General features: G+C 35.9%; 3 protein-coding genes across 3 annotated transcripts; 1 reads left to right on the forward strand and 2 right to left on the reverse strand.

The window, feature by feature from the left end:
* Positions 1 to 2,460: 2,460 nt before the first annotated feature.
* On the forward strand, positions 2,461 to 3,593 carry LOC109020467 (ethylene-responsive transcription factor ERF017-like). The gene has a single exon (XM_019002927.2). The coding sequence runs from the start codon at positions 2,655 to 2,657 to the stop codon at positions 3,267 to 3,269; it is 615 nt and encodes a 204-aa protein (XP_018858472.2). The 5' UTR covers positions 2,461 to 2,654; the 3' UTR covers positions 3,270 to 3,593.
* Positions 3,594 to 18,118: 14,525 nt separating this feature from the next.
* Positions 18,119 to 18,740, reverse strand: LOC108986548. Its single transcript, XM_035683528.1, has one exon. The coding sequence runs from the start codon at positions 18,645 to 18,647 to the stop codon at positions 18,222 to 18,224; it is 426 nt and encodes a 141-aa protein (XP_035539421.1). The 5' UTR covers positions 18,648 to 18,740; the 3' UTR covers positions 18,119 to 18,221.
* A 760-nt stretch (positions 18,741 to 19,500) lies between these two features.
* On the reverse strand, positions 19,501 to 19,878 carry LOC108986546 (14.7 kDa ribonuclease H-like protein). Its single transcript, XM_018959189.1, has 2 exons — positions 19,675 to 19,878; positions 19,501 to 19,569 (listed from the first exon to the last, which is right to left on the reverse strand). The coding sequence occupies exons 1-2, from the start codon at positions 19,876 to 19,878 to the stop codon at positions 19,501 to 19,503; spliced, it is 273 nt and encodes a 90-aa protein (XP_018814734.1).
* Positions 19,879 to 24,118: the final 4,240 nt, after the last annotated feature.

Here is a 24,118-nt window from a genome sequence, read left to right on the forward strand (position 1 = left end):
CTGCCCGTATCGGAGCTCGTACTGTTATGGTAGAGAGAGAGGTCTTAATTAATGAGTTCGACGAACTCTGTTGGCAGCAGACGAACCTAAGAGATGTTTTCCTCAGTAGAGGCTGGGGAAATATCTGCACATTGAGGGGGAAGGTATACCCCTCAATGGTTCAAGAATTCTATATGGGGATGTGTGACATGCCTCCGGATGCATCCTCTCACACCGTGACTGTACGCGGTGTTTCCATTGAGGTATCGGCAGATGTCATCGGCGAGCACCTCGGGATTCATCGAGGTGCTCAGACATTTACACACTCAACACCCCGTGAGGATGTAGGCACTTCTGCATCATCTACTGGCCGGGGATGTGAGCCAGCATCAGCCGATGATGCAGGCCAGTCAGAGGCTGAGGATACTGGCGTCGAGGCTCGGGATGATGACCGAGACGAGGATTTCTACATCCTCACCGGGAGGGATCGCATGCAGATCGAGCGGAAGAACGCCTTCAACCAGAACCATCTGCTGCATTTCTTCCGCATGTTGCACCTTATTGTTGCAACAAATGTCGATCCTGTGGCTCATAAAACCACATTTAGTCGGCTTCGGGCACAATTTTTTATACGAGTGGCACGTGGAGATCCTATAGATTTGCCACTGCACATTTTTGAGAGGATCCGTTACGAGGCGAGCATCGTCTCCACGGATAATCTCTCATATGGTGTCCTCATCAGCCGACTATTACTTGCACGGGGAGTGCCGACCCAGCCAGAGGAGCGGGTCAAAGATCAGATGAGCCCCCTCGACATGACCACGCATCGGCGTAGCATTGGACAGGCGAGGGGACGTCAGCCACCCCCTGTAGAGGATCTAGTTCCTCCGACGCAGCCTGAGCCAGGTCATGTCGGGAGTAGTAGTCAGCATACGCCGAGTACATCTGCAGGAGATGTGCGGCCTGCTTGGGTTGATGCGGTCATCTCACAGCTGACTGCGCATATTGATCATAAGATCGATCGATCGCTCGAGGCTATATCGGCGTCTGTTGCCGAACTCACCCATCGTGTAACTATCCTCAACGACAAGGTTGATACCTTGACTGAGGAAGTACGGAGTTCGACTTTTGCGGATAACGTTATCATCTGACTGTTGTTTACTACGTTCTATCAATTTTTGTATTTTATTTTTAATATTTGTAACGAAAAATATTATGGAATATTTTTATCGTTTTTTCATTTCAATTTTTAATCTTCTTTGATGTTATAATTTTCAACTTTAATACTAAATCACTGCATTTCAAATATATATAAATCAATAATATATATTTATATATTACAAAGTGTGTATATATAAATATATACAATTCAATTTTTTAGACTTGTTCACAAATTATGCACAATAAAAATCACATAATTTTTAAATTAAAGTCATTTAATTTAAATTTACAATGAACGTTCGAATGTTATTACTTAACGTTCGAACATTGGTGCAAACATTTTACGTTCGAACGTAAAATTAATAACATTCGAACGGTTGCGCCAAAACATTTTACGTTCCAACGTAAACAGACATAACGTTCGAACGTATATGTGACGTTCGAACGCATATTTCCCATACGTTCGAATGTAAAAAAATCTCATTCTATCTTTAGTGACGGTTTCCAAAAACTGTCACAGAAAATACCTTTTAGTGACGGTCTAGGGACTGTCACAATTTCCCAACTGTCACTAAAAAGCAATTGTGTTGTAGTGACTACTATGTCACCCAGGTATTTTTTTTTTCATATTTTTAAAAAATAAAAAAAAATATGCCATTACAATTAAAATTATTTTTTTAATTATTAAATAAAAAATAAAATAAAATTTAACCAACGGTTAACTAGAATGGTCAAACGCGGAGAGCATAGAAGCTTTTCCTTTTAAATAGTAATACCATTTTTAAATTAAAGTCCCAGATTAATAAATCGTCTTGGTCATAGTATAAGCCTAGTCAATTGGTTCTTTCTCAATAATATGTACATTCTTAACAAGCTGGACGTCGATGCTGACGCATTGCTTGACGTTAATTGCACACACCCAAATCTATATTTATTATATATAAAGTGTGTGTACTTGTTTTGTTTTGTTTTAATTATAATTAATTAGTCATTATGGGTGGCTTAAGCTACAAAAGAAACCTAAAAGAGGATTTCTTAATTAATTATTTATGTAGTTTTTTATTTGCAGGACCTTTTTTCAGAAAAGAAATAAAAAGGGGCACGTGGAATATAAGACACACATGCGTCAAACCAGGTGGTTCCACAGTCTCTCTCCCCGCGTTATAAGCTGCTTCAATACATCTTCCCTGAGGTTCCCTCACCCGGCCACGTGTACACTCGTTTGCGCTTTGCGGCTTCCTAGACCGAAAACGCGCCTCCCAGTGTTTAGTCGTTGACCCTCTTCTCATGAGTCCCAACAACACTCATTCATATAAATCTCCAGCCGCAAATGCCATGCTCAGACAGTAAAGCACAAAACATCCTCAGCAGATCGAAGAGAATAAACAAAGATTCAAAGGTTATCTTGTAGTGTAGTTTGTTAAAACTGAACACTTAAGTAACCTCCTTAAAGAACAAACAGATTTCTTCTTTCTTGTTTGTTGTTTGGTCTTTTGGGGTTAGATTGTTGGCAGATGGTGAAGCAGACCACTGAGAAACCAGCGGAGCGAAGCGATTCCAAATACAAAGGTGTTCGGAAGCGGAAGTGGGGAAAGTGGGTGTCCGAAATCCGGCTACCAAACAGCCGGGAAAGAATTTGGTTGGGATCCTACGACTCTGCCGAGAAGGCAGCGCGTGCTTTCGACGCTGCACTTTTTTGCCTGCGTGGCCGCACAGCGAAGTTCAATTTTCCTGAGAACCCTCCGGAAATCGCCGGTGGGCGTTCTCTCACTCCAACGGAGATCCAGGCTGCCGCGTCTAGGTTCGCGAACTCGATGGAGCCTCCGAAAACCAGCCACTCGGATCCGACGGGTACCGACTTGTTAAATGAGTCGCCGTCGCCCTCAGTGTCGGAGGGGACTGTGCAAATGGGTAGCGACGCCGCCTTGGACGGGTCGTTCTTGGACTTGGACTTGTTTAGGACAATCGGGTCAGGCAATTACGCATCGGATTACGGAATATTTCCGGGTTTTGATGATTTCACGAATGAATTGTATGCACAGCCGTTGCCTAGCTTTGATTATGGAGAGGAAAATTTTGATGGCATTGTACCTGAGTCATCGTCGTCGTCATTCCTATGGAATTTCTAGGGAGACGACCCGACAGGATAAGATGGGTCAGAGGTCCGGACAGTTTTAGTTTTCGGAGCTAATGACCAAATTTTTTTAACACGGAAGGGCCAAATTTTTCATCCGGAGCTGCTGACCGTGTTCTTGAATCCGAATATAGATGGACCAAATTTTTGTAGGGACATCTTTGCAATTAATAAAATTAAAACTAAAATTTAGTTTTAAGTTGTAAAGAAGTAAGAGATGACGTGGATGATGATGTAATTTGGATCACTCATCTTGTATGGTTGCAATGAATGGATATTTCCCACACATTTGAATAATATGCAGAATTATTAAAGTAAATTGATCTTTCAAGCACGTTTTTGCTTTTCTATGGGTACCACCTGTAGCGCACACCAAGACTGGACCTTTTGTTTGCACGTTTATGGTGTCTCTGCCCATGTCCTCTTCTTTAATTAAAGCTACCCCATCACAGGCCAATATGGCACAGAAATCTTGGTATTCAATAGATTTTTCTTACTAAATATTAGGTACGAGAAATTATTCGTATAAATTTTAAATAAATAATTTTTATGTAAATTCTTATAAAAAAATAGATTTTACTTTAAAAAAATATTAAAAAAAATTATTATTTATTAATAAAATCTACTATTTTATAAAAAAATTATATAAAATTTATCTATTTAAAACTTATATATAATATTACTCGTCAAATAATTCTCCCAATTTATCCTTTCTTACAACTTTATTTTTTATTTGGATTGGATTTCATCAATCATTTAGCTAGTTGTTTTTTTCTTCACCATCATCATCTTCTATCAAAATTTTACATCAATAATAAATTTTATAATTTAAAATGTCATATCAATACCAATCATATTAATCATTTCAAATATAATGCTTGGATTGCATGGACGGTAATTGAAAGAGTAAGGACACATTTTATAATACAAAATTATATTAATTCTTATTTTTAAAAATATATTTTATTTTAAAATATTATTACGAAGTATAATATATTTATCATTATAGATTAATCTGTCTACCTATGAAAACTACTGTCTCCAAATACTATTTAGTAGGGGTGGGCGGTAGGGCCCGTACCTATTATATATAGATATATATAATTTATTAAAAATTTAAATTTGTATTTAAGTCATTAGATTGCCTTGACCTACTAGGCCAACTTTTATATAGGGAGCCAAGGTAATACAATATTCATATTTAAGCAATGTAACACATATTACTAAGTCTCATATTATTTAAAAATGACTATTATATTACTTTGACCTCTTATATAAATGTTGGTTTAGGATGTCAAGACAATTCAAAATCTAACTCTAATGAGTAAGTTCTTTTTATATTTATAAATTTAAATTATATTATAATTTGAGTCTAAAAAAATATTTTTAGACCAATTTTTTTTTTTTTAAACTCAATGTATTGGCCTAAGTGGAAAGTAGGGCAGATGAGGTTTTTTCTTCCTACCCCTGGCATCGAGGCGGAGGAAAAAACTCCACCCCGGCCCGCATGATACAGAGCAGAGTGCGGAGAAGGGTACCCCATGCCGCACCATGCAGATATCAACCCTACTATCTAGCTATGAAAAATAGTATGCAGATATCAACCCTACTATCTAGCTATGAAAAATAGTACTGTACTTAGTGTGAGGCATTGGGTGACCCAGGCATCGGCCTGGGTTGTGCAACCTACACCATGCATGGGACGGTGTTTCGGGCTGCCAAGCCTGGCACCTAAGGAGCGCTTAGGTTGCACTTAGCTCCCCAAGTACTGTTATGTGGGTCATTTAAGCATTAATATGTTTGTCTTTTCTTTAAATAATTTTCTTTCTTTATTATTTTAAATGACTTACGTGTTACACTTAATTTTTGGTGTTGACTTGGCAACTGAAATGATTATTAAACAATACTAACGAAATGACTAATTTGATCACAATTAAGGATTGATTTGATTAAATAAAATAAAATTATCTCATCTCATTTTATTTCATATAATCATTATAATTTTTTTAAACTCTCACAAAAAAAAAAAAAAATTAATTTTTTCAAATTCTAAAATAAAAATTATATTATAACAATATTTTATTCAATTTTCAACAAAATATCTTATCTTGTCTCATCTGAACTGCATAACCAAACGAGACCTAAAAGTATAAAAAATAAATAAAAAATAGAGTTTAATTAGGGACTAATCTACCAACACAGAAACTATTTGTGTATTTAACCCAAATTTATAACAGGAATACTCTTTCATATATACTAATTGATAAGGTAAATTCTCAACATTCGTGGTAAGTTTAATATATGTTTCAATGCGTAAATTTGTAGATAGTTTTTTCAACTCAAAATCAAGTTATTATATATATATATATATAAGAATATCTACTAAGTTTTTGTACTCATGATCATTGTCTGTGCACAGACAATGAGTACAAAGAAAATCAAACAGATGAAAGAAACAAATCAAGGAAAATCATATATACATGAGCAAGGACCAAAAGGAAACCATCCTCGAAGACAGTACGCGTAGTACCCATGGGTCAATCCAATATTGAGAGCTAGGATATATTGTAATTACAAAGGACAAACTAGCTAGTACGAGATCAAGGAACCAGCTTGGGCATGACATGCATGCAACAATATTAATAGGTCATGTATTGACAAAATTATTTAGCAATATTAATTCCACGTACTCCGATCGAGATGAAATTTAGTAGTGTTTAAAAAAATTATGAAAAATATAGATCTATGTGTTGGTATTTTTTTTAATAATATTTCTTTATTTGATTATAATTTTTATTATATTATTGTGAATTTCACTAACTATTGTTTGTCAAAATTATTAAACGTGTAAAAGCTGTAACAAAGGAGTTATTTATATAAGAAGATCACTTCATTTTGGATACAGCGTTTGACCGATCGAGTTCAACATGCAGGGAGTACCACTGCAGCAAACAAACTCGATCAGTAGTAGTTGACGTTCTAGAAGAGTAGAATTGTAGGAAGAGAAATGCTTTGGGTCCCGAATTCGGGACCCAAAACATGTCCCGAATGGGACTTCTTTCTTTTCTTTTTTTTTTTTTTTTAGAATGATTAAAAAAATATTTTTAATAATATTATGAATTTTTTAATTTTTTTAAAAATATTTATGATGATTAAAAAATTATATGAAATAAAAAATAAAAAAAAAATTTTACCTATTCGGGACACTTTCGGGCTAGTAGCAGTGCTCTTGTAGGAATGATGAGTCAACTATTATTCTCTAAGAATGCAGTAAAAGGACAGCAACGTCGTCCAGCTCGATCACGCGTACTACTAGCTACAGTACCCATGCCAGGACTCTCCATGACAACCACGTGTGTTGACTCTACCTGGAATACTATTCTCAATCCAACCAAACATCCCCATCATCATGGGTTTTCCTGAAATTTTCCCGCCACGTGGCATACAGTACCCGAGTTCTTCTGACCTCATGCTTCCCGATCGATGTGTCCTCTACTTTGTTCTGATCTACACGAGACCTAATGGTGCATAAACGATTTGAAACAAAGAAAACCAGATTGACGTACAGAAGATCGATGGTGTTCAGGAGTCAGATCAGTGGGAGAAGAAATTAGCTAGAGAAGACACTACTGCGATAATAGGAACGGCCGTTACGAGGGCTTGAGGATGAGAAAGTAGGGCAAGTGCCGCAGAAAACCTCCCGGAACTTCCATCCGCCGGCCAGTGATCTTTTGGCGTCGCAGATTCAGGAGGATGTATTTTCTACACGCTCGCAGATCAGTTCTGCAGGCTGCTGGGAGGAGAATGAGGTAGGGCTCTAGTCAGTCAGGTCTGCGGATGAGGTTAGTATGGATAATGGATGCCGTACTTGGCTTTAACGAAGGATTACTCTACGATCTTATAAGCCAAGCACGATTCTTGTTTTGTTTTGGTTTGGTTTGGAGGGGTTCTTGTCTGAAGACTGAAGATTAGTGATACTTGCCGGCCGCGGGAGAGCATGAGCGGGAAGGAAGTTGAAGGAAGTCTACCGAAGTTGCGCACCAGAAAATTAGTCATTACGTACTAAAATAGTATAAAAAAATAAGTAATTATGACAACTTATTTGTAACGAGAATATGTTCATTTTGATAAGAAACGATCAACAAATAACTAACCATAAATAAAACTTTTTGTTGTAGTAATATACATACATATGCGTGGACTTTTTACCATTAATTAAGGAGGTTTTTTGTAAGTTAATAATTGAATAATGATATAATTAATTAAGTTTCGTTTGGAGAGTGAGATGAAATGAAAATTTTGTAAATAATAGTAAGATAGTTTGTGAATAGTAATGAGATAGTTTAAGTCGAGTAATTTTTGAATTTTGGTAAATGAGAGAAAAAAAGTTAAATAAAAAATATTATAATGTTAAAATATTGTTAGAATATAATTTTATGATATTATTTTTGTTTACGGATTTGAAAAATTTGAATTGTTTTTTAATTTTTGTTTGAAAATTTAGAAAAGTTGTAATGATTAGTTTGAAAATGTTTGTATTTAAATTATATTTGGAAATGAGATAAGATAAGATAAGATGAGAATTTTGAAATGAGAATTTTGAGATGTAATGATCTTATTCGATGTAAATTAAATAATGCACAAAGATGTAAAATGGTTGGTCAATATATATGACTAATAATTTATGCTATAATTTTAATTACAACTTTCTTTCTTTGTAACACTATATATTCTTAGGATGGAGGGTACATATCGACTAAGCTAAATAATAATAATAATAATAATATTATTATTATTATTATTATAAAATCCCAATTTCGGATCCAAATCTAATTGTTAATAATATTAATTCTAAGCGTTAGATCTCAAAGTTAGAGATAAATATAAATAATAAAATCTAACTTTTTAGCTTTTCGATAACAAGTGATTTCACGGGAGTAACCGAGTAACTTGGTGTCTATTAATAGTAAACCTTCGGCCGGCTGGAAAAAGATCGATCCAAGGGTATGAGATTTTCTGGTACATTCTAGGCCACTCAGCTTAATTAATTGATCTTGTATTCCAGAGCGATCGAGTTTGGTGCTCTCTTTGATGTCGATAGCATTTCTCTCTCCCTCAACCTCATATTCAACCCACTCTTCTTTCATGCCTTCAATCAATGCTTCAATGAACTCTAAATATTGTTAACACGTCTGATTGAAGAGTACTAGCCTTTCTAAATCATTGTTGGCCTTCACTTGTTGGAATAATCCAATAATTCAATAGATTTATCTAGGATGTTAGTGCCCACATTGAACAGTACCAATACTTAATATATGGCCGTTGGTAAAAATAAGAAGATAAATGTTTTAGCCATAAAGAGATCTCACAAAAGGCAGACTCACAAATTGACGTAGGTTGATGTGGTACGTTAGATTGTAACACTACTTTTATTGTAAAGTAGATCTAACATATCATATGAAACCGCGTTAGTTTGTGAATTTACTTTTGTGAGATATCTTTGTGACTATAACACTTTTCAAATAAGAAATTTAAAGAAACAAAAATAAATAAATAAAAAGCTCCATTCAAATAGCATAGACCATCGAGGTAGAATATTTCATTTTGGCTAATAGAGAAATTAGATTATAGATTTTTTTTAAAATAAAATTCTCATCCTTTTAGTTTTATTGAATTGTGATCTCTTTAACTGTTTCAATTGAGGACCCCAGGCCCTATCTTAGATCAAACATCATAGGACCCCGGGCCCTTCATGGACTCGGGCCTTTCCTATAATGACCATATATCCAGCCTGACTCCCATTGTCACACCGTAGGTAACGACTGTGTGTAAGACTTTGTTACAAGTAATGCTTGGCTTTGAGTACCTATCCTTGACCACAAATTCTCTAGCCTCTACTAGTAGAGAGGCAACGTCTATGGTACAAGAGTGTTATTGTCTCATTCGAGATGCTTGATGCTTGGCATCAACCCAAGCGACGTCAGTCCATCATTACCTGCTTCTAAGTAACCAGGAGAGCTCCATCGAGATAATGCGAGATAATGCTCCATCTCGATTTGAGGTCATGAGACACATATACACATGCCAACTCAAAAATTGCGATATAATATCAAATGTTTTGCAAAACTCTAGTAAGGAAAAAAAAAAAAAAAAAACTTTTTCTATATCATAAGTAGGTAAGATCTTAAAATTGTTCGAACTACCTTTGCATGGGTATAGTGAGTTCAAGATATCATGTAGAATAGATGAGACACGAGGGGGTACTAAATAATGAGGTCCATCTTTCATGGACACGCATACTTTACAATTGCCCCCACATATTGTAAGCATTGTCTAGTTAAATACTTGTTTCAATGAAGATCTTTCCTAAGTTGGATTGTTGTTGGGTTGTCTGCGGTCCAGTGATGACCTACGAGCACCCAAGTGCGTGCTTTAGCTTTAACTCTAGGAAGTTAGGGTACATGAAAGAGAGTTTACACGAGAGAGAATGATAAGAGAGAGAGTTCTGAGTGTGAAAGTGATGAACGATGAGGATAATAAAAAGGAAAAGGGAATTCATCACAGGTTCCCTATAGTTTGTAGAAGGATTGGTCTGTTAGTCAATGAGCTCTCAATTGTCTAAGTGTACGCCATGTTGGGATGGTGGCACAATTCGTAATGATTTGCTCTGTCAGAGTTCAGAAGCTCAGCCAATGAGCGACGGGTTCTTCTAACGTGGTTGGTCTCCCAGTTTGCTGCGGATGAATGTTGTCTACATGTCATTTTGGTGGACATAAAAAGCTTGTGAGGGCATCAAGTAGAGACATTGTTTCCGCGCACTCCCAAGTTGCCTCTAAGCACACCAAGTTGCCTCCCAGTTTGTTGCTCGACTTGTTATATGTTTGCGTTGCACGTTACTCCCTTGTTACATTCTTTTTGCATTTAACACATTATACTCGTCCATTCTTTGCTCATCTTCACCATTGCTCACCCAAAACGCCATACTTCTTACGTTACCTCTCCATATGTTGCTCACATACCTTTGCTTGCCTAAACCTTTACTCGCCCAGATGATGCGTTTGCTTATTTCCGTTTGCTTAAGCCTTTCCTTACCTGAATTTTTCCTGCTTGCTTGCCTAGTAAGACTTCCCTTACGTCGAAGGCTACACTAGTCAACATAGTCACGCTGCTAATGCGCGGAGGGTTCTTTCCAAAGTTTCGACAGGGCTCTCACATGGAGAATCTAAGTTTGATTTTTTTTATTTGAGTCAAGTATATTACTCATCTTTTCGACGAGGGTCGGGTATTGTAGATTTTATTTACATTTATTTTATTTTATTGATATTTGTTCTGGAAACATTGTTTTATCCTACATCATCTTAATATTAATATTTTAAAAAATGTTTATAGAAGATTGCTTAAAATTGTGAGTGTAGTTCACTATTTAGTGGGAGTATACATTTGAATGAAGGAGTACCACTAGCGAGAGTGACTTCCAAAAATTTAATAGAATAAAATATACTCATAAACAACATGGTAGCAATTTAATACTATTCTCTCGTCATTTAGAAACTAAAAGAGAATATTTATTATATGCGCTCCACTAGAGGTATTGAATTCACATAATATGAATGCATAAACATAGAATATAAGATTTACTTCACTTGTATAATTCAACGTAGGGTTGTTGATCTAACCGACAAAGGAAAAGTGAGTTAATGTTGCTAATGGTTTGGTTATCTTGGATTTTTTTGTCACCTAAGAGCAGGTTGTCCAACTACAAGGTAGCTTAAACTAGATGTCTTATGAAACTGTTTGCAAGAAAAATGGATTCTAGCCACTTTCTTTTCAAAACCCATAGACAATTAATGAATTAGAAAATAGCAAATAATCTATATTATAGAATTGAGATGCTCATATTCTTTGGTGTTTTCATTGTTGTTAGCACAACATGAGAGTTAAAGGTTAGAATTTCATTCAAAGCAAATCTTTGTTTTGGTAGGGTGAGTTTGTGATGCGATTTGAACAACATTAAAGGTGACTAAACTGAATTTTCTTAGGGACAAAGTTTCTAATTGCTTTACCATTAATGAAAATAAGGATTGGTTATCTCATATGTTGTTGTTAAGTACAAGAGATCAATTTGAAACCTTGAAGTCAGATATTGAATTTGATGAATGATATTTACGGCTATCTTGTGGATTCTTAAAAGTTGCAATTGGACTTGCTGACTAGAATTTAAAATTCATATTATGAGTTTGATTCTAAATAAATTCGCGGTGAGTTGCTAACTTCATACTTGTGTAAAGGCTTCTTATGTATAAAAAATTAATCTCTTAAGAGGCACATATTGTTGTTGTTCTATTTTGAAAAATTACTATATATGAGATTGTGCATAGAGATAAATGGTCCTAAAATTCTATTTGAGACTTATAGTTTAATTATTTGTAGTTCATCATTTGATTTCTCTCCTTCATATAATTGCTTGTAGTGCACATGATAGTGAGCACACACATTCACCATGTTTATTTTTTGAATCATGTGAAAATGTATGTCAACAGGTTTAGATCAGTTTACTCACACAAGCAATTGCCTTTGACGCTTAGGTAACTAGCAAAGATAGACATTGTGTCCATTGATGCTTATGTAGCATATAAAAATGGTTGAGACAAATATATATGTAGCCTTAACTAAGCTAGGATGAGCTCTTTGCAGTTTGCTAAGACTATGCATTGATAGCCCATAATCCATGTAGCCTGTGGTTAATCAATTGCTAGATTCTCTTTGGTGTATTGGATGGTGAGCAAATGGAGTGACTTGAGTTAGGCATGAAGATAATGACTAGACTAAGATATGTACGGTGTATTGAAATTAGATATACACTCTTTTAGAAAGAGAACTCCACCGTGATATGTATTTCACACTACATGTGCTTTTATGACTAACAGTAGGGGTGAGGTGAGTGAATGGATCCCTACTTTCTCATTGTGAGGTATCATGACCTCAATTTCTTTATGCCCTTCGGTGACCTTTGACCATGTCACGAGGTTAAGGTTTAGTATCTTCTACTTTAGCATGTTGTCTAATATCATGTATGATGCGGTCTAAAGAGACAATGTCTGGAAAGTGATTTGACTAAGATTGAATGACATAAGGGAGAATGGAATACCATTTTGTAACACATTTTTGTTGTACTTGTACTCACTGCCAGCAAGTTGTGTTGCTTCTTGGATGTTGCAACAAATTTGTGAGTGCATAATGTTTAGTACAAATTAATCATTGCCTAGAGTCATTTGAACTAGAGACGGATTACAGATACCTTATATCATGTGACAAATAAGTTAGGGCGTAATGAGACACATTTTGCGATGTTGCTATATTGGTTTTCTCTCGAAAACATTTGGTATAATGCTCCTGTTTTTATTTTACAATTGTACTCGGTGATCACACATCCTATCTGTTAGTATAAACAACATTGAGAATATATTGAGAGATGTAGGTCTGTCTGGCCTGGAGCTTTACGCACTATGTACGAGTGTGAGAGATAATAAATGGGCACCTATTGTGGGCACTTGTTCCTCATCGTATGCCCACATATGAAGCAATCATTAACCAACTTCAAGTGCTTTGAAGGCTAGGTTTTAAGGATAGCCATTTTATAATTAGAGAGGCTATAAAAAAATAAGGAAATCGGTGAATCAAACCAAACCAGTCCAGTTCCAGGTTTGAATTTTAGAACACTGCTTCAAAGTGAATAGGACTGATACATATATATATATGTTTTTATTATATATAAATTATTTTTTGTATAATTTTTTATATTATATTATATGTTAAATTGCTAATTAATATAACGTGAAATTTTAAAATCTTATTATTCAGGCTTATTAATCTTATAATATAAAATTAATATAATCTTTAATATAACATAAAATTAATCTTATAAATCTTAATATAACATTTAATATTGATATAACATAAACTAATCGTATAATTTTTAATATAACATTTGAATTTTGATATAACATATTAATTTTAATTTTATAACATAAAAAGAATATAACTTTAATATAACATAAAATGAGGGATGGATATGGGTCAATCACTTGCTAAAGTTTTGTTAGAGTATGATTTTGTTTATCCAGAAGTTCCAGTTTCGGAGGTGAATTTGTCCGGTACTGGTTCTTAAATTTTCATAATCGATATATACCAATTTGGTTCTATAAAATGTCCTAAACCGGACCGGACCGAACCAAGCCAATTACACCCCTATATACATATATATATATATATATACACACATATATATCTCCTCAACCCTTTGGGTAACTGTTGGTTCTTGTACAAAATGAAAATCTCTTTCTTGAGTGTGTTGGTTCTCTCTAGTTCGGACATTTAGACTGTAGAATGTGTGAGTGTCGTCTTGTTCCTATCTATTGGTTCTTAAGCAGATAGGAAGCGATAACACTTCTTTTGATTTTGAGTTCCAAGCGAGCAGAGGTTAAATTAGCATATGTTTCCATACACGAGGAGATTAAATAAGAGTGTATAGAGCCTTCTTTAGTTGGCAAACCAGACCTTAATTTTTTATATTCTTGCAGATGGCTCAATAATGGAATTCTAATACATGTGAGTTTCTTGATGTAAGTTACCATGCATACAAGAAAACATTCTTAACATCAATTTGAAATGACAACCATGTTTGAACACAACCGAGAGTAACACCTAAAAAATTCTAAGTTTGAGGGAATTCTCGAGCAACTTCTAGTCTTGTATTGTGTCTTTCTATGGTTTCATTACTAATGTTACACTTGATCATATTGTCAAACCATTGAGCTGCAATTCCATAAACAATCAATTGGTTCTAAAGAAGAAATACTCAAGTCTTTTATGGCATTCGACATAGCACCTTGCACTACAACACATTTTGGCTTTTGTGATGGACGAAATCGTCACAAAAATAAGCAAACTATCACAAAAAAGTTTTGTCATGATTTGAGACCGTCACCAAAAAGGCGTCAAAAAATATTTTTTGTGATGGTTTACTATTCAAGCATCACAAATTTTGTTTTTTTTTGTTTTTGTTTTTGTTTTTTTGTAACGGTTGGAAGTCTTCTGTGAGATGAAACGTTTGACGTGATTTTTTTTGTGACAATTAAAATTCGTCATAGAAAGTAACGTTCGAACGTTAACTCGACCGATTGACATTTGAATGTAAAAAATTAGATGTTCATTGTTTTTGCTTCGCACGAATGATATTTACGTTTGTTGTTATCTTGGAGACGTTTGAATGTAGCATTCATATGTTAAAGGAGAAGCGTTCAAATGTAAAATCTTTAACTTTCGGATGTTGATTTATTATTTGTATATATTCTAATCATTCGAATGTTTAGATTGTTTGTGCGTTGAAACGTGCGAGCGTAATGTCTTACGTTCAAACATTTTGTTGGAATTCACTAGTATTTTGTTTGAACATTAATTCGAACGTGAAGCCATGTTCGAACGTTTGTTCTTTACATGCAAACGTTATGATCAGAAAAAATAATTTCATAATATTAAAAAGCATACAAATTGTTTCATATTACACCATAAATATAACAACTAATAATGTCTTGTAGAGTTGCTAAAATAGACAATAAAAGTTTCTAATAATGATAATGATAATGATATATTTATCATTTATTCTTCTTTCCTCGCCCACTGCGATCCTACTGAAGTGACATAACACTTTTTATCTGGACCATCATCTCCCTTTATATTTGCTCTTGGACTTCAATAGGTATTCTCCCATCGCAGTCTCTTTGTTGCTCCTGCAAACGCGTATCTAAATCATATTGTCGCGATAAAAGAGACTCTAACTCCTACTGTCTCGATTTCATCTGTTCAATTTCTTGGCATGCTGCATCTAAATCTTTAGTAAGATTGTTAACTTCAAAAGTCGAGGTCATGGAGGATGAACTGACACGCTTGAAAGAACGTCCCAAAACCTCTATCCAAACCAGATTTGGTCCTAAGCACATGCGTGAATATGTCTATATCACTAGGAGATGATTCCTCAGAAGTTGATTAGATCTCAATCATTTTTTCCTACAATTACAATAAAAACACACAACAAATAACGTATTAAAAGAAATGAGGAATCAAACATAATATGAATTCACATGTTACATAATTTATTCAAAGAAAATAATCTCACTTACATAATTATCTTTAGTGACAGGATCAACTCACTCACTGTGCTCATTAGTGTGAGCAGCAGCATAAACATGAATGAAAGAGAAATTTTTAGAATTATCACGTTTCTAACAAAGCCACATTAGTAATTTAAAAAAATAATGTTAGTACTTAAATAAAAGAATATGATAAAAATGAGTGAGAACTATTAAGGTATTAATTACCATTTTATCAGCAAGACGTTGGAATGACCTTTTTTTTATTTATTTATTTTTTTAAAAAAAGAGCAGAAAGTCACATGTCCAATAGTGATCCCTCCCAAATTTATTAATAATACCCTCACTTATGGCGGAAGCATACCGTGGTTAGTACTGTTCACCCGACCCGACCCGAAATTCATTGTTCCGACCCGACCCGAACCCAAGCCCATTCCGTTACCCGATTACCCGAATTACCCGATACCCGATTGCCCGACCCGCACAGTGTTTAAGGAATACCCGATTACCCGATTTTTTTTTTTTTTTTTGGAAAATAGGTATATGTTAGTCTCTTAATCTTCTGACTCCAAGAATTACAAAAAATATGTTTGTAAATATCCACATAAAAAAAAAACTAAAAAAATTAAACCGGACCCACAAAAAAGTACTTCCATAACACAACATCTCTTACTTTAATCCTATTAAACACTTAGCGAGCACTTCTAATACAAACACACTTGGCATACATATCAATTAAACCGGACCCACAAAAAAGTACTTCAAGTAATCTGCATGCCCACAAAAAATTGATGTCCACATGAATCATATCCATGCGTGTTCATGAATCTTCCTCATGTCTTCAAAACTAGCTAATCTGCATGCCCACAAAAAATTGGATAATGATACTAAAATTGGACATCCTCTATTGCTAAGAAAGAAAGTGAAGATTGAAGAACATGCCCACAAAAAAAAAAACAAAAAACAAAAAAACAAAACAAAAGAAAAAGAAAAAATGGTCTTACTCTTGGATTAGCTAGTTTTGGTCCAAAAGTACTTCAAGTAATCTTCAATCGATCTCATTTAAAATATTCTACAAATCTAAACGGTAGCTCATCCATGATTATCATTTTAGCTACCGCCGATCGTATTTTTTGTTCATTGTACTTAGCAAGTCCAACACTAGGACTGCTAGTTGTACCATCCACCCCCGTCTTCCTAGTCCCGGTCATTTTTGATTGGGGGTTATCCCTTCCAAATCCACTAGCATTAAAGACTTTACATGTTTGATGATGGTACTTCAAAGATGAAGTACCTTGTTTTTTAGGATGACATAACAAAACCTTACCACAATAATCGCACGTGGCTTTGGGCTCATTGGGATCCTCGACATTCTCAATCCTCGTAAAGTGTTGCCATACATCTGATCTTCCCCGTTTTCTTGTGATAGGAGGGCGAACTTGAGGACTAGTTGTTGGGAGAGAGCTATCCAAAGTTGGAGGGTGAGTACTATCCAAATGAATCACATTGGGCATTGATTCAGACCCAGATGAAGGCATATTCCCTGCAAATTAAAAAAAAAATAGAGTAAGATACCTGCAAATTAAATAAAACATATTCCCTTAAAAGGATGCAAAGAGAGACTTAAGCTGTATGTGTTTTGAATAAAAAGAAAATTGTTAAATTTAAACTAAACTATTAATAGATTCATCCATTAGTCAACAAATTGAGGAATGAAATTGAGGAATGAAATCCTACATTAAATTGAGGAATAATTTAAACTAAATTATTAGCTAAACAATGTAGCTCATGTAGTTCAAACAAGATAAAAGGCAAAGAGTAAAATTACTAATTTAGAATATGATTATGCATGCGCTTTGGGCTTAGGTACTGATCATGTCTGAGTCTGAAATTAGGAATTTAGAATACGATATCTTCTTGTTGGGCTACTGATGGGCCTAACCTCAGAGTCTCAGACCTCAAAATATAATTTACAAATCTGTGAGCCTTAAAATCTTTGTTTATAGAACAATTATTATTTAATAATAATAATCAAGAACTTGACTGTTAGTAGTGCTTATCGTTTAATGTAGCAAAAATGAAGTGCATATAGATTTTAGATGAGGAGTTGAGAGTTGGTTTTGCTGAGAAATTTACTGTTAGTAGAGAAATTTCTCACTTGAGGGAATAACAAAGAAGGGTAACCGGTAGATAAGTCAAATGCCCAAAGAGGTAAGAGTTGTTGCCATTTAAAAGGGTGTTTTGAAGAAGACTTCCAACCACAATACAAAAGCTATGGATCATACCCAAAAAAAAAAAAAAAAAAACTTTCCAGTATCCATTCATGAAAAAGAATTCCCCATTGCACTAAAGAGATTTATCCATTCCCCACTCGGGGTAGGGTTAATTCAATCTTTAGGAGTTATAGATAGAAGAAGATTATATAAAGCCCAATAAGCATAAAACAGAAAATGTTAATCTAATAGGGTATAAAGAAGTGAGCTTTGTTTAATCATTAATGCCCATCCTCCCTAATTCTTTGATGATATTAATCTAATACAATCTATTTGGTTTATAGAATTTCAGTGTGCAGACTCTACAAATGAATACTAAAAGAATATGTAGTCTCTACAAATGAAGTTGAAATGATTTTGAAGACAATTATGTATCATCAACAATGACAGAAGTATATCCATTATACATTTGAAGTCAATATATTGTTCCTCATCACTGGTGAGATCATGCAAATCCTAATTGTTTCTTGGTGCTCCCATCATCATGTTATTCAATCAAAAGTATTCTACTGAGATTTGTAAACATCAGTGAATGACCATCCTTTCAGCAGAAACAGCCATTGTTTCTAGTATTGAGTGCCCTTCACCGTCCAAAGCTTCCACGTTGGAAGATCTACAACTGAAGTAGAAAACTGCACTCATCATAGAATCAATGAGCACCATAAAGGAATACATGATCACTAAAAGAGGCCCTTCCCATATCCTCGAAGACCCATCCCCATAGCTCAGGGTCTTCACTCTGTGCTCAAACAACCCCTCAATAAAGGCCATCCCAATTGTGGATCCAAGAAATATCAAAAGACCCACTTGAGTCTGGCCCTTAATCAACACACTGGACCGCAGCATTGCCTGCGGTCCCGAAACATCCTCCAACACTGAGATCACAATAGCAATGTTGCAAATAATGATTGCATTGGCAAAAATAACAGAGAAAACAAGCCCAGCCATCATAGCAGCATAGACAATCAAATCCGGTGAAAACCCAATTACAGCAAATGCACTGCATACAACATCAAGTAGAACAAAAAACAATGTGACACAACCAACAATACCTAGTTTTTTCCTCTATTCCGTTTATTTTCTCTCCAACCCACCATTTTCCTCTATTCCAAACTAAGAAAATTCCTTGACTCAAGGCATGCAGATTATGCTATGAATAAAAGTGATCAAACGACAAACCCACTAAAACCCATAAACCCACAACTTGAGTCTGTTTTCCAACCATCCAAACACCCATAAACCAAACCACAAACCCACTAACCTTGATTCTGAGTTGCGATGGAGAGAGTGAGAGTTGCGATAGAGAGAGTTGCGATGGAGAGAGTGGGCTTGCGAGGAGGAGAGCGGAGCGGCTGCGAGGACGAGAGCGGCTGCGAGGGAGAAAATGTCGAGCGGGTTTTCGGTGATATTAGACGCAACGGGTATACGGGTATTACCCGTTTAAAAATGAATCGGGTAACGGGTATTCCGTTTCCGATTTAAAACAATAGCGGGTCGGGTAATTCAGGTCGGGTCGGGTCGGGTCAGAAAATTCGGTCGGGTCGGGTATTTGGTCTTTTTGTTCACCCCTAACCGTGGTGACAAGAAAGGACCATGGAAACAGGCCCACAACCAAGAAAAAAATCTAGAACAAAAATATTAGATCACTATTTAAACAATACCCACCAAAAACCCATAACAAAAACAAGGTTTACAGATAACCCCAAAAATTCACAAACTAACATCTCAAAGATGGAAAACCCAAAGAATCCAAACGAATCAGGCCTCTAAGAACCCGAGGCAAATTATAACTACTAAAAAAATCTCAATCAGAACCTGAAGCCCCTACCTTAGATAACCAATCCGCCACCCTATTACCTTCACGAAAGACATGCTAAAAACGACATTGAACCAAGCAAGCTAAATCAACAATTTCCTCCCAAAAATCCTCAAGGTACCACACACCACATCTCCCTCTGAGCCACCAAAAGAGAATTACCATAGAATCCATTTCAACTATCACATTTGAGATATTCAACGATTTGCAACTTCTCAACCCATGAAGGAGAGCCATAAGCTCCGCTTTATTATTAGAACCAAAGCCAATATGAGAAGCATAAGCCTGGACCATCCCACTGGAAGCATCCCGAATAACCCCGCCAATGCCACAATAACCAGGATTACCCATACTACTACCATCCATATTCAATTTAAACCATCCCAGCGGCGGTTTATCCCACCTCACCACTTTACAACATGGAGCTTTCGGAACCACCGAAATTATCCGCAAGGTCTCAAGGATCATGCCATCTCAACGAGACAGACTCTTATTTTGCTTAGCCACCTGTGAAAGAGACCCTAACCACATACAAATAGAATGAACAACAGAATTATGCGATTCCAATATACCTTCCATCCTAGCAAGACATCTCCTCTTCCATAGACGCCAAGTAACAATAATGGGAATGATGCCAACAATAAAGCCCACCTGTGAAGAAGAGCTAGCACGCCTAAACCAAATCTCAACATTCTATTTCCAATTTCTACCAAGAGGTATGCCAATAAGATTTCTAAAAAAAGACCACACTCTTTGTGGAAATTCACCCTCAAAAAGCACATGATTAATATCTTCAATATGACCACGATTACAACAATCACATTTGGATACAAGAGGAATACCAATACGGTGTAATCTATCATCCACACTCAAGGCCAAAAACCATGACCTCCAAAAATGGATAGACATTTTTAATGGAAGATTCTTATGCCAAATCCATGCATGACAGTCCATAGAATTACCTCTAATATGAATACAATTCCATGCAGATTTTGTAGAGAAAATACTTGTATCCGTAGGAGTCCAAATTAGAACATCCTTCCCATTCTTCGGCCCAACTAAAGCAATTACATTCTCATCCACCTTATCTTGCCCTACTAACTCCTCCAATAACTCCACATCCCAACTATCCGACAACCTACAATTTTTAACTTTCAAAAGAGGAGAACCCATAACCGTCAACTCATTAATCAATGGACCATTATCCCTCCATTTGTCATACCAGAAAAAAAGATCACCCTCTCTAATCTTCTATTTAGAATTATTTAACAATAATGGAATACAATTAGTAACCATTCTCCAAAATTGAGATCCTTTATTATTTTCTATAAGAGACCACGGCCGCGTTCCAACATATTTGGCTTTGAAAAAATTAGCCCATAAAGACTTACCTTGAATAAGGTTCCAAGCAAAGTGCATATGCAAGGCTTTCTGAACGTCCTCAAGGCTTCGCAAACCAAGACCTCCTTCTTCCACAGGCTTACAAATCTTATTCCAAGCTAACCATTTCTTTTTGTCCTGCCCATCCGCTTCTCCCCAAAAAAAAGAACTCATCAATCTATGAATCTTGGCAATAGTAACTTGAGGTACCTGTAAAATAGCAAGTAGATGTATACTCATACTAGAAATAACATGTCTCAAAAGAACAAGTTTTCCTCCGGAAGAAAGAAGCCTCATCTTCCATCCATTGATCTTTTTCCTCACTTTATTCACCATGTCTTCTAAATGAGCCTGTTTCAACCGCCCTCGAATTATTGGCACACCAAGATATTTGAAAGGGAAAGACCCTTCCATAAAGCCCGTCTGACGTAAAATCCACTGTTATGCCGATTTGGAATTTTATTAGAACAATACAACGCAGATTTCAGAACATTAATAGTTTTTCCTGACCACCTCTCATATTGAATCAAAATTTGTTGAAGAACTCGCACTGATCTTTGACTTCCATTAGAAAAAACCATGACATCATCAACATACATCAAGTGAGAGATAATAGGCGTACCTCGGGCCTGAGAGAAAAGACCAAACTGATTCTCTTGCTCACTCCTATGGATCAAATGGGAAAGGACCTCTTGTTGAATGATAAACAAATAAGGAGATAGAGGATCGCCTTGACGGAGACCTCGACCACTCGGAAAGAAACCCTTCACAATGCCATTCATCATGACTGAATACCAAGGGCTAGAGATACATGAATAAATCAAATCACAAAATTGAGAGGAGAAGCCAAACTTCACAAGATTGTTATCAAGAACTCCCAATCCACCCGATCATAAGCTTTCGCCATATCCACTTTTAACAGAATATTACCCCCATGTATTCTTTTATTAATAGGCTGCACCAACTCCTGAGTGAGGCTAATGTTCTAAAAAATACTCCTTCCAGGAATAAAGGCTCCTTGCTCGGAAGAAATCTAACGAGGTAATATACCAGTTAATCGAGAGACAATAATCTTGGAGCAAATTTTATAAAACACAGAACAAAGACTGATAGGACAAAACTTATCAAAACCTGTGGGTGACTCCATCTTTGGTATAAGAACCAAATATGAGGCCGTGAAAAATTTAGGAAGAATGACCTTGAACCAATGCGATGGTGGATTTTCAAAGCCGTTCTATTCTGTACATTGATAGAAGTTAAGTGTTGCAGGAGAAATTAACAATGTTAAATATAATATATGAAAGCAATATAGATGTAAATAACTTATAGGGAATAAATCTAGAATACCTGATAATCTAGATTTGTGAAAAGATCATAACACTTCCTCCAATCGTCTAACTTCATTTTTTGAAAAGGGGGCTGAGCAGCCTCTTCCAATGTCTCAAATTTCTTGAAGTAGTCATGACATCGTCCCTTGTGACGCCGAAATAATATAGCCATCAACTCATTCACAGTTCGCACATCCTCGTTATGACCAAAATTGAGGTCGAATTCATCCTAAGAAGTGAATTGCATAAAAGATATGAAATCAAAACATATTTAAAAATATTTACGTTCGTATATAAACTCACCAGTACACAACTCCGAATGTGATCATTCACCTCATTTGGAACATCTCTCCATGATCGCACGTAAAATGGGGGTATAAGCTCGGACCAGTGTGTCGACATAGGAGGAAAGCGGTATTGCACTATGATCCACTCCTCCGGAGAAGTTTATCAGGAATGTTGATCTTGATTTTTTTATACCTTATAATTCTTTCCAGAGCAAGGCTACATCTTAAGCACATCCGCAGCGTGATAAGGCATCAGCTAATAGTTTTTAAATTATTAAAATATCAACAAATTTTTTTTACTGGTAGGTGTTGACTGGCTGTCTGTCTCCTGTGTATCAACTTGTTCAGGAACGTGACTCACTCAAAAATGAGTAGCACAAAGGCTGTCCCAAGTGCATGAGGATGTCGCGTAATAATTAGGAATAAATTCCTAGATCGTCTCCTCAGGGAAAGTTATTTAAAATCAAACTCGTTTAAAATGGTGAAAATATTCACAAAGAGAAAATAAAAATGGTGGTAAGTGTAATGACCGAAAGAGTTCAACGGTAATGAAAATGGTACTAGTCATGGACTATATTCGTATTTTTAGATTTTTTTTTTAGTGTCAAAATGAAATGTAAGAGACTAACAAATTGAAATTAACAATCAAGGAACCAACTGTAATACCCAGCTCCTTCTTCTTACGTACGCTTCTCCTTTCTGAGGTTTGTTTCATTTTTATGACGTAAGCAAATCCCGAATGTAGAGATTATGTGATCATCTGCCTTTCTCACTAGCGACTGCGAGCCACGTTATGCGTGCCGAACCATGATGGCGTGTCACGAAAGATATCGTGTGACTTCTAGGGCACACCCAGTGTTTTAAATACGTTGAAAATATTTATAAGGAGTATTTCCATCATTATTGAATTAAGATTTGATCTTAAATACGACAATCATAATATTATTGAAGAGCTCCAAAAATATTATAATTGCCGGAAATCATTTTAATATTATTATTAAAATGATTTCAATTATTTAAGATATTATGAGATCTAAATTATGTTGAGAACTTTTATTAATTAAGTAGTTTAACCCTTTTAAATATGTTAAATGAGATTTCATCATTTTATTAATGATGAAGAATATTATTTTATAAACTAAAGTAAATTTAAAATAATATATACCTTAATTCCTCTAAGTGCTTTTAATTAAGTTAACGTTTACGCATTTTCAAATCAGTATTTTAATTCCTCATCGTTTGATCGTTGCGTAGACCCCAAGACGAAGGGACTGGATTATAAACCCAGAGCCCCTCTCTTTCTCCCTCATTTTCCCGTAACCCTCTCTCTCCTCCCTCTCCCCAGCGTACAACGTACGCAGCTTCCCTCCACGCCGAACGGCTTAAGGCCTCAGCCCGACGCCTCCGTGCGTCGCCTTTCCTCACCGCCAGCACCAATGGCTTGCTCTCCCTCCGGCGAGTCCATCCATGCCAACCTCTCCCTCTCACGCTCTCCCTTTCTCCATTTCGGAACTGCACAGCCCGAATGGGCTTGCTGCGCGTAGCGCCGCCCTCCAATGCCACCACTCCCTCGGCAGCTTCCTCTACCACCGGCCACCACTCCCCAGCGAG

This window comes from Juglans regia, chromosome 1 (assembly GCF_001411555.2).
Source record: "Juglans regia cultivar Chandler chromosome 1, Walnut 2.0, whole genome shotgun sequence".
Classification (NCBI taxonomy): domain Eukaryota; kingdom Viridiplantae; phylum Streptophyta; class Magnoliopsida; order Fagales; family Juglandaceae; genus Juglans; species Juglans regia.

What these genes read in the sequence shown, in the direction of transcription:
- LOC108986546 (XM_018959189.1), bottom strand. Translation starts at nt 19,878, where the DNA reads ATGGATGGTAGTAGTATGGGTAATCCTGGTTATTGTGGCATTGGCGGG. An exon ending in TAGTTGAAATGGATTCTATG is followed by an intron (nt 19,570 to 19,674) that starts GTAATTCTCTTT and finishes TGTCGTTTTTAG; the next exon opens with CATGTCTTTCGTGAAGGTAA.
- LOC109020467 (XM_019002927.2), top strand. Translation starts at nt 2,655, where the DNA reads ATGGTGAAGCAGACCACTGAGAAACCAGCGGAGCGAAGCGATTCCAAA.
- LOC108986548 (XM_035683528.1), bottom strand. Translation starts at nt 18,647, where the DNA reads ATGATGGCTGGGCTTGTTTTCTCTGTTATTTTTGCCAATGCAATCATT.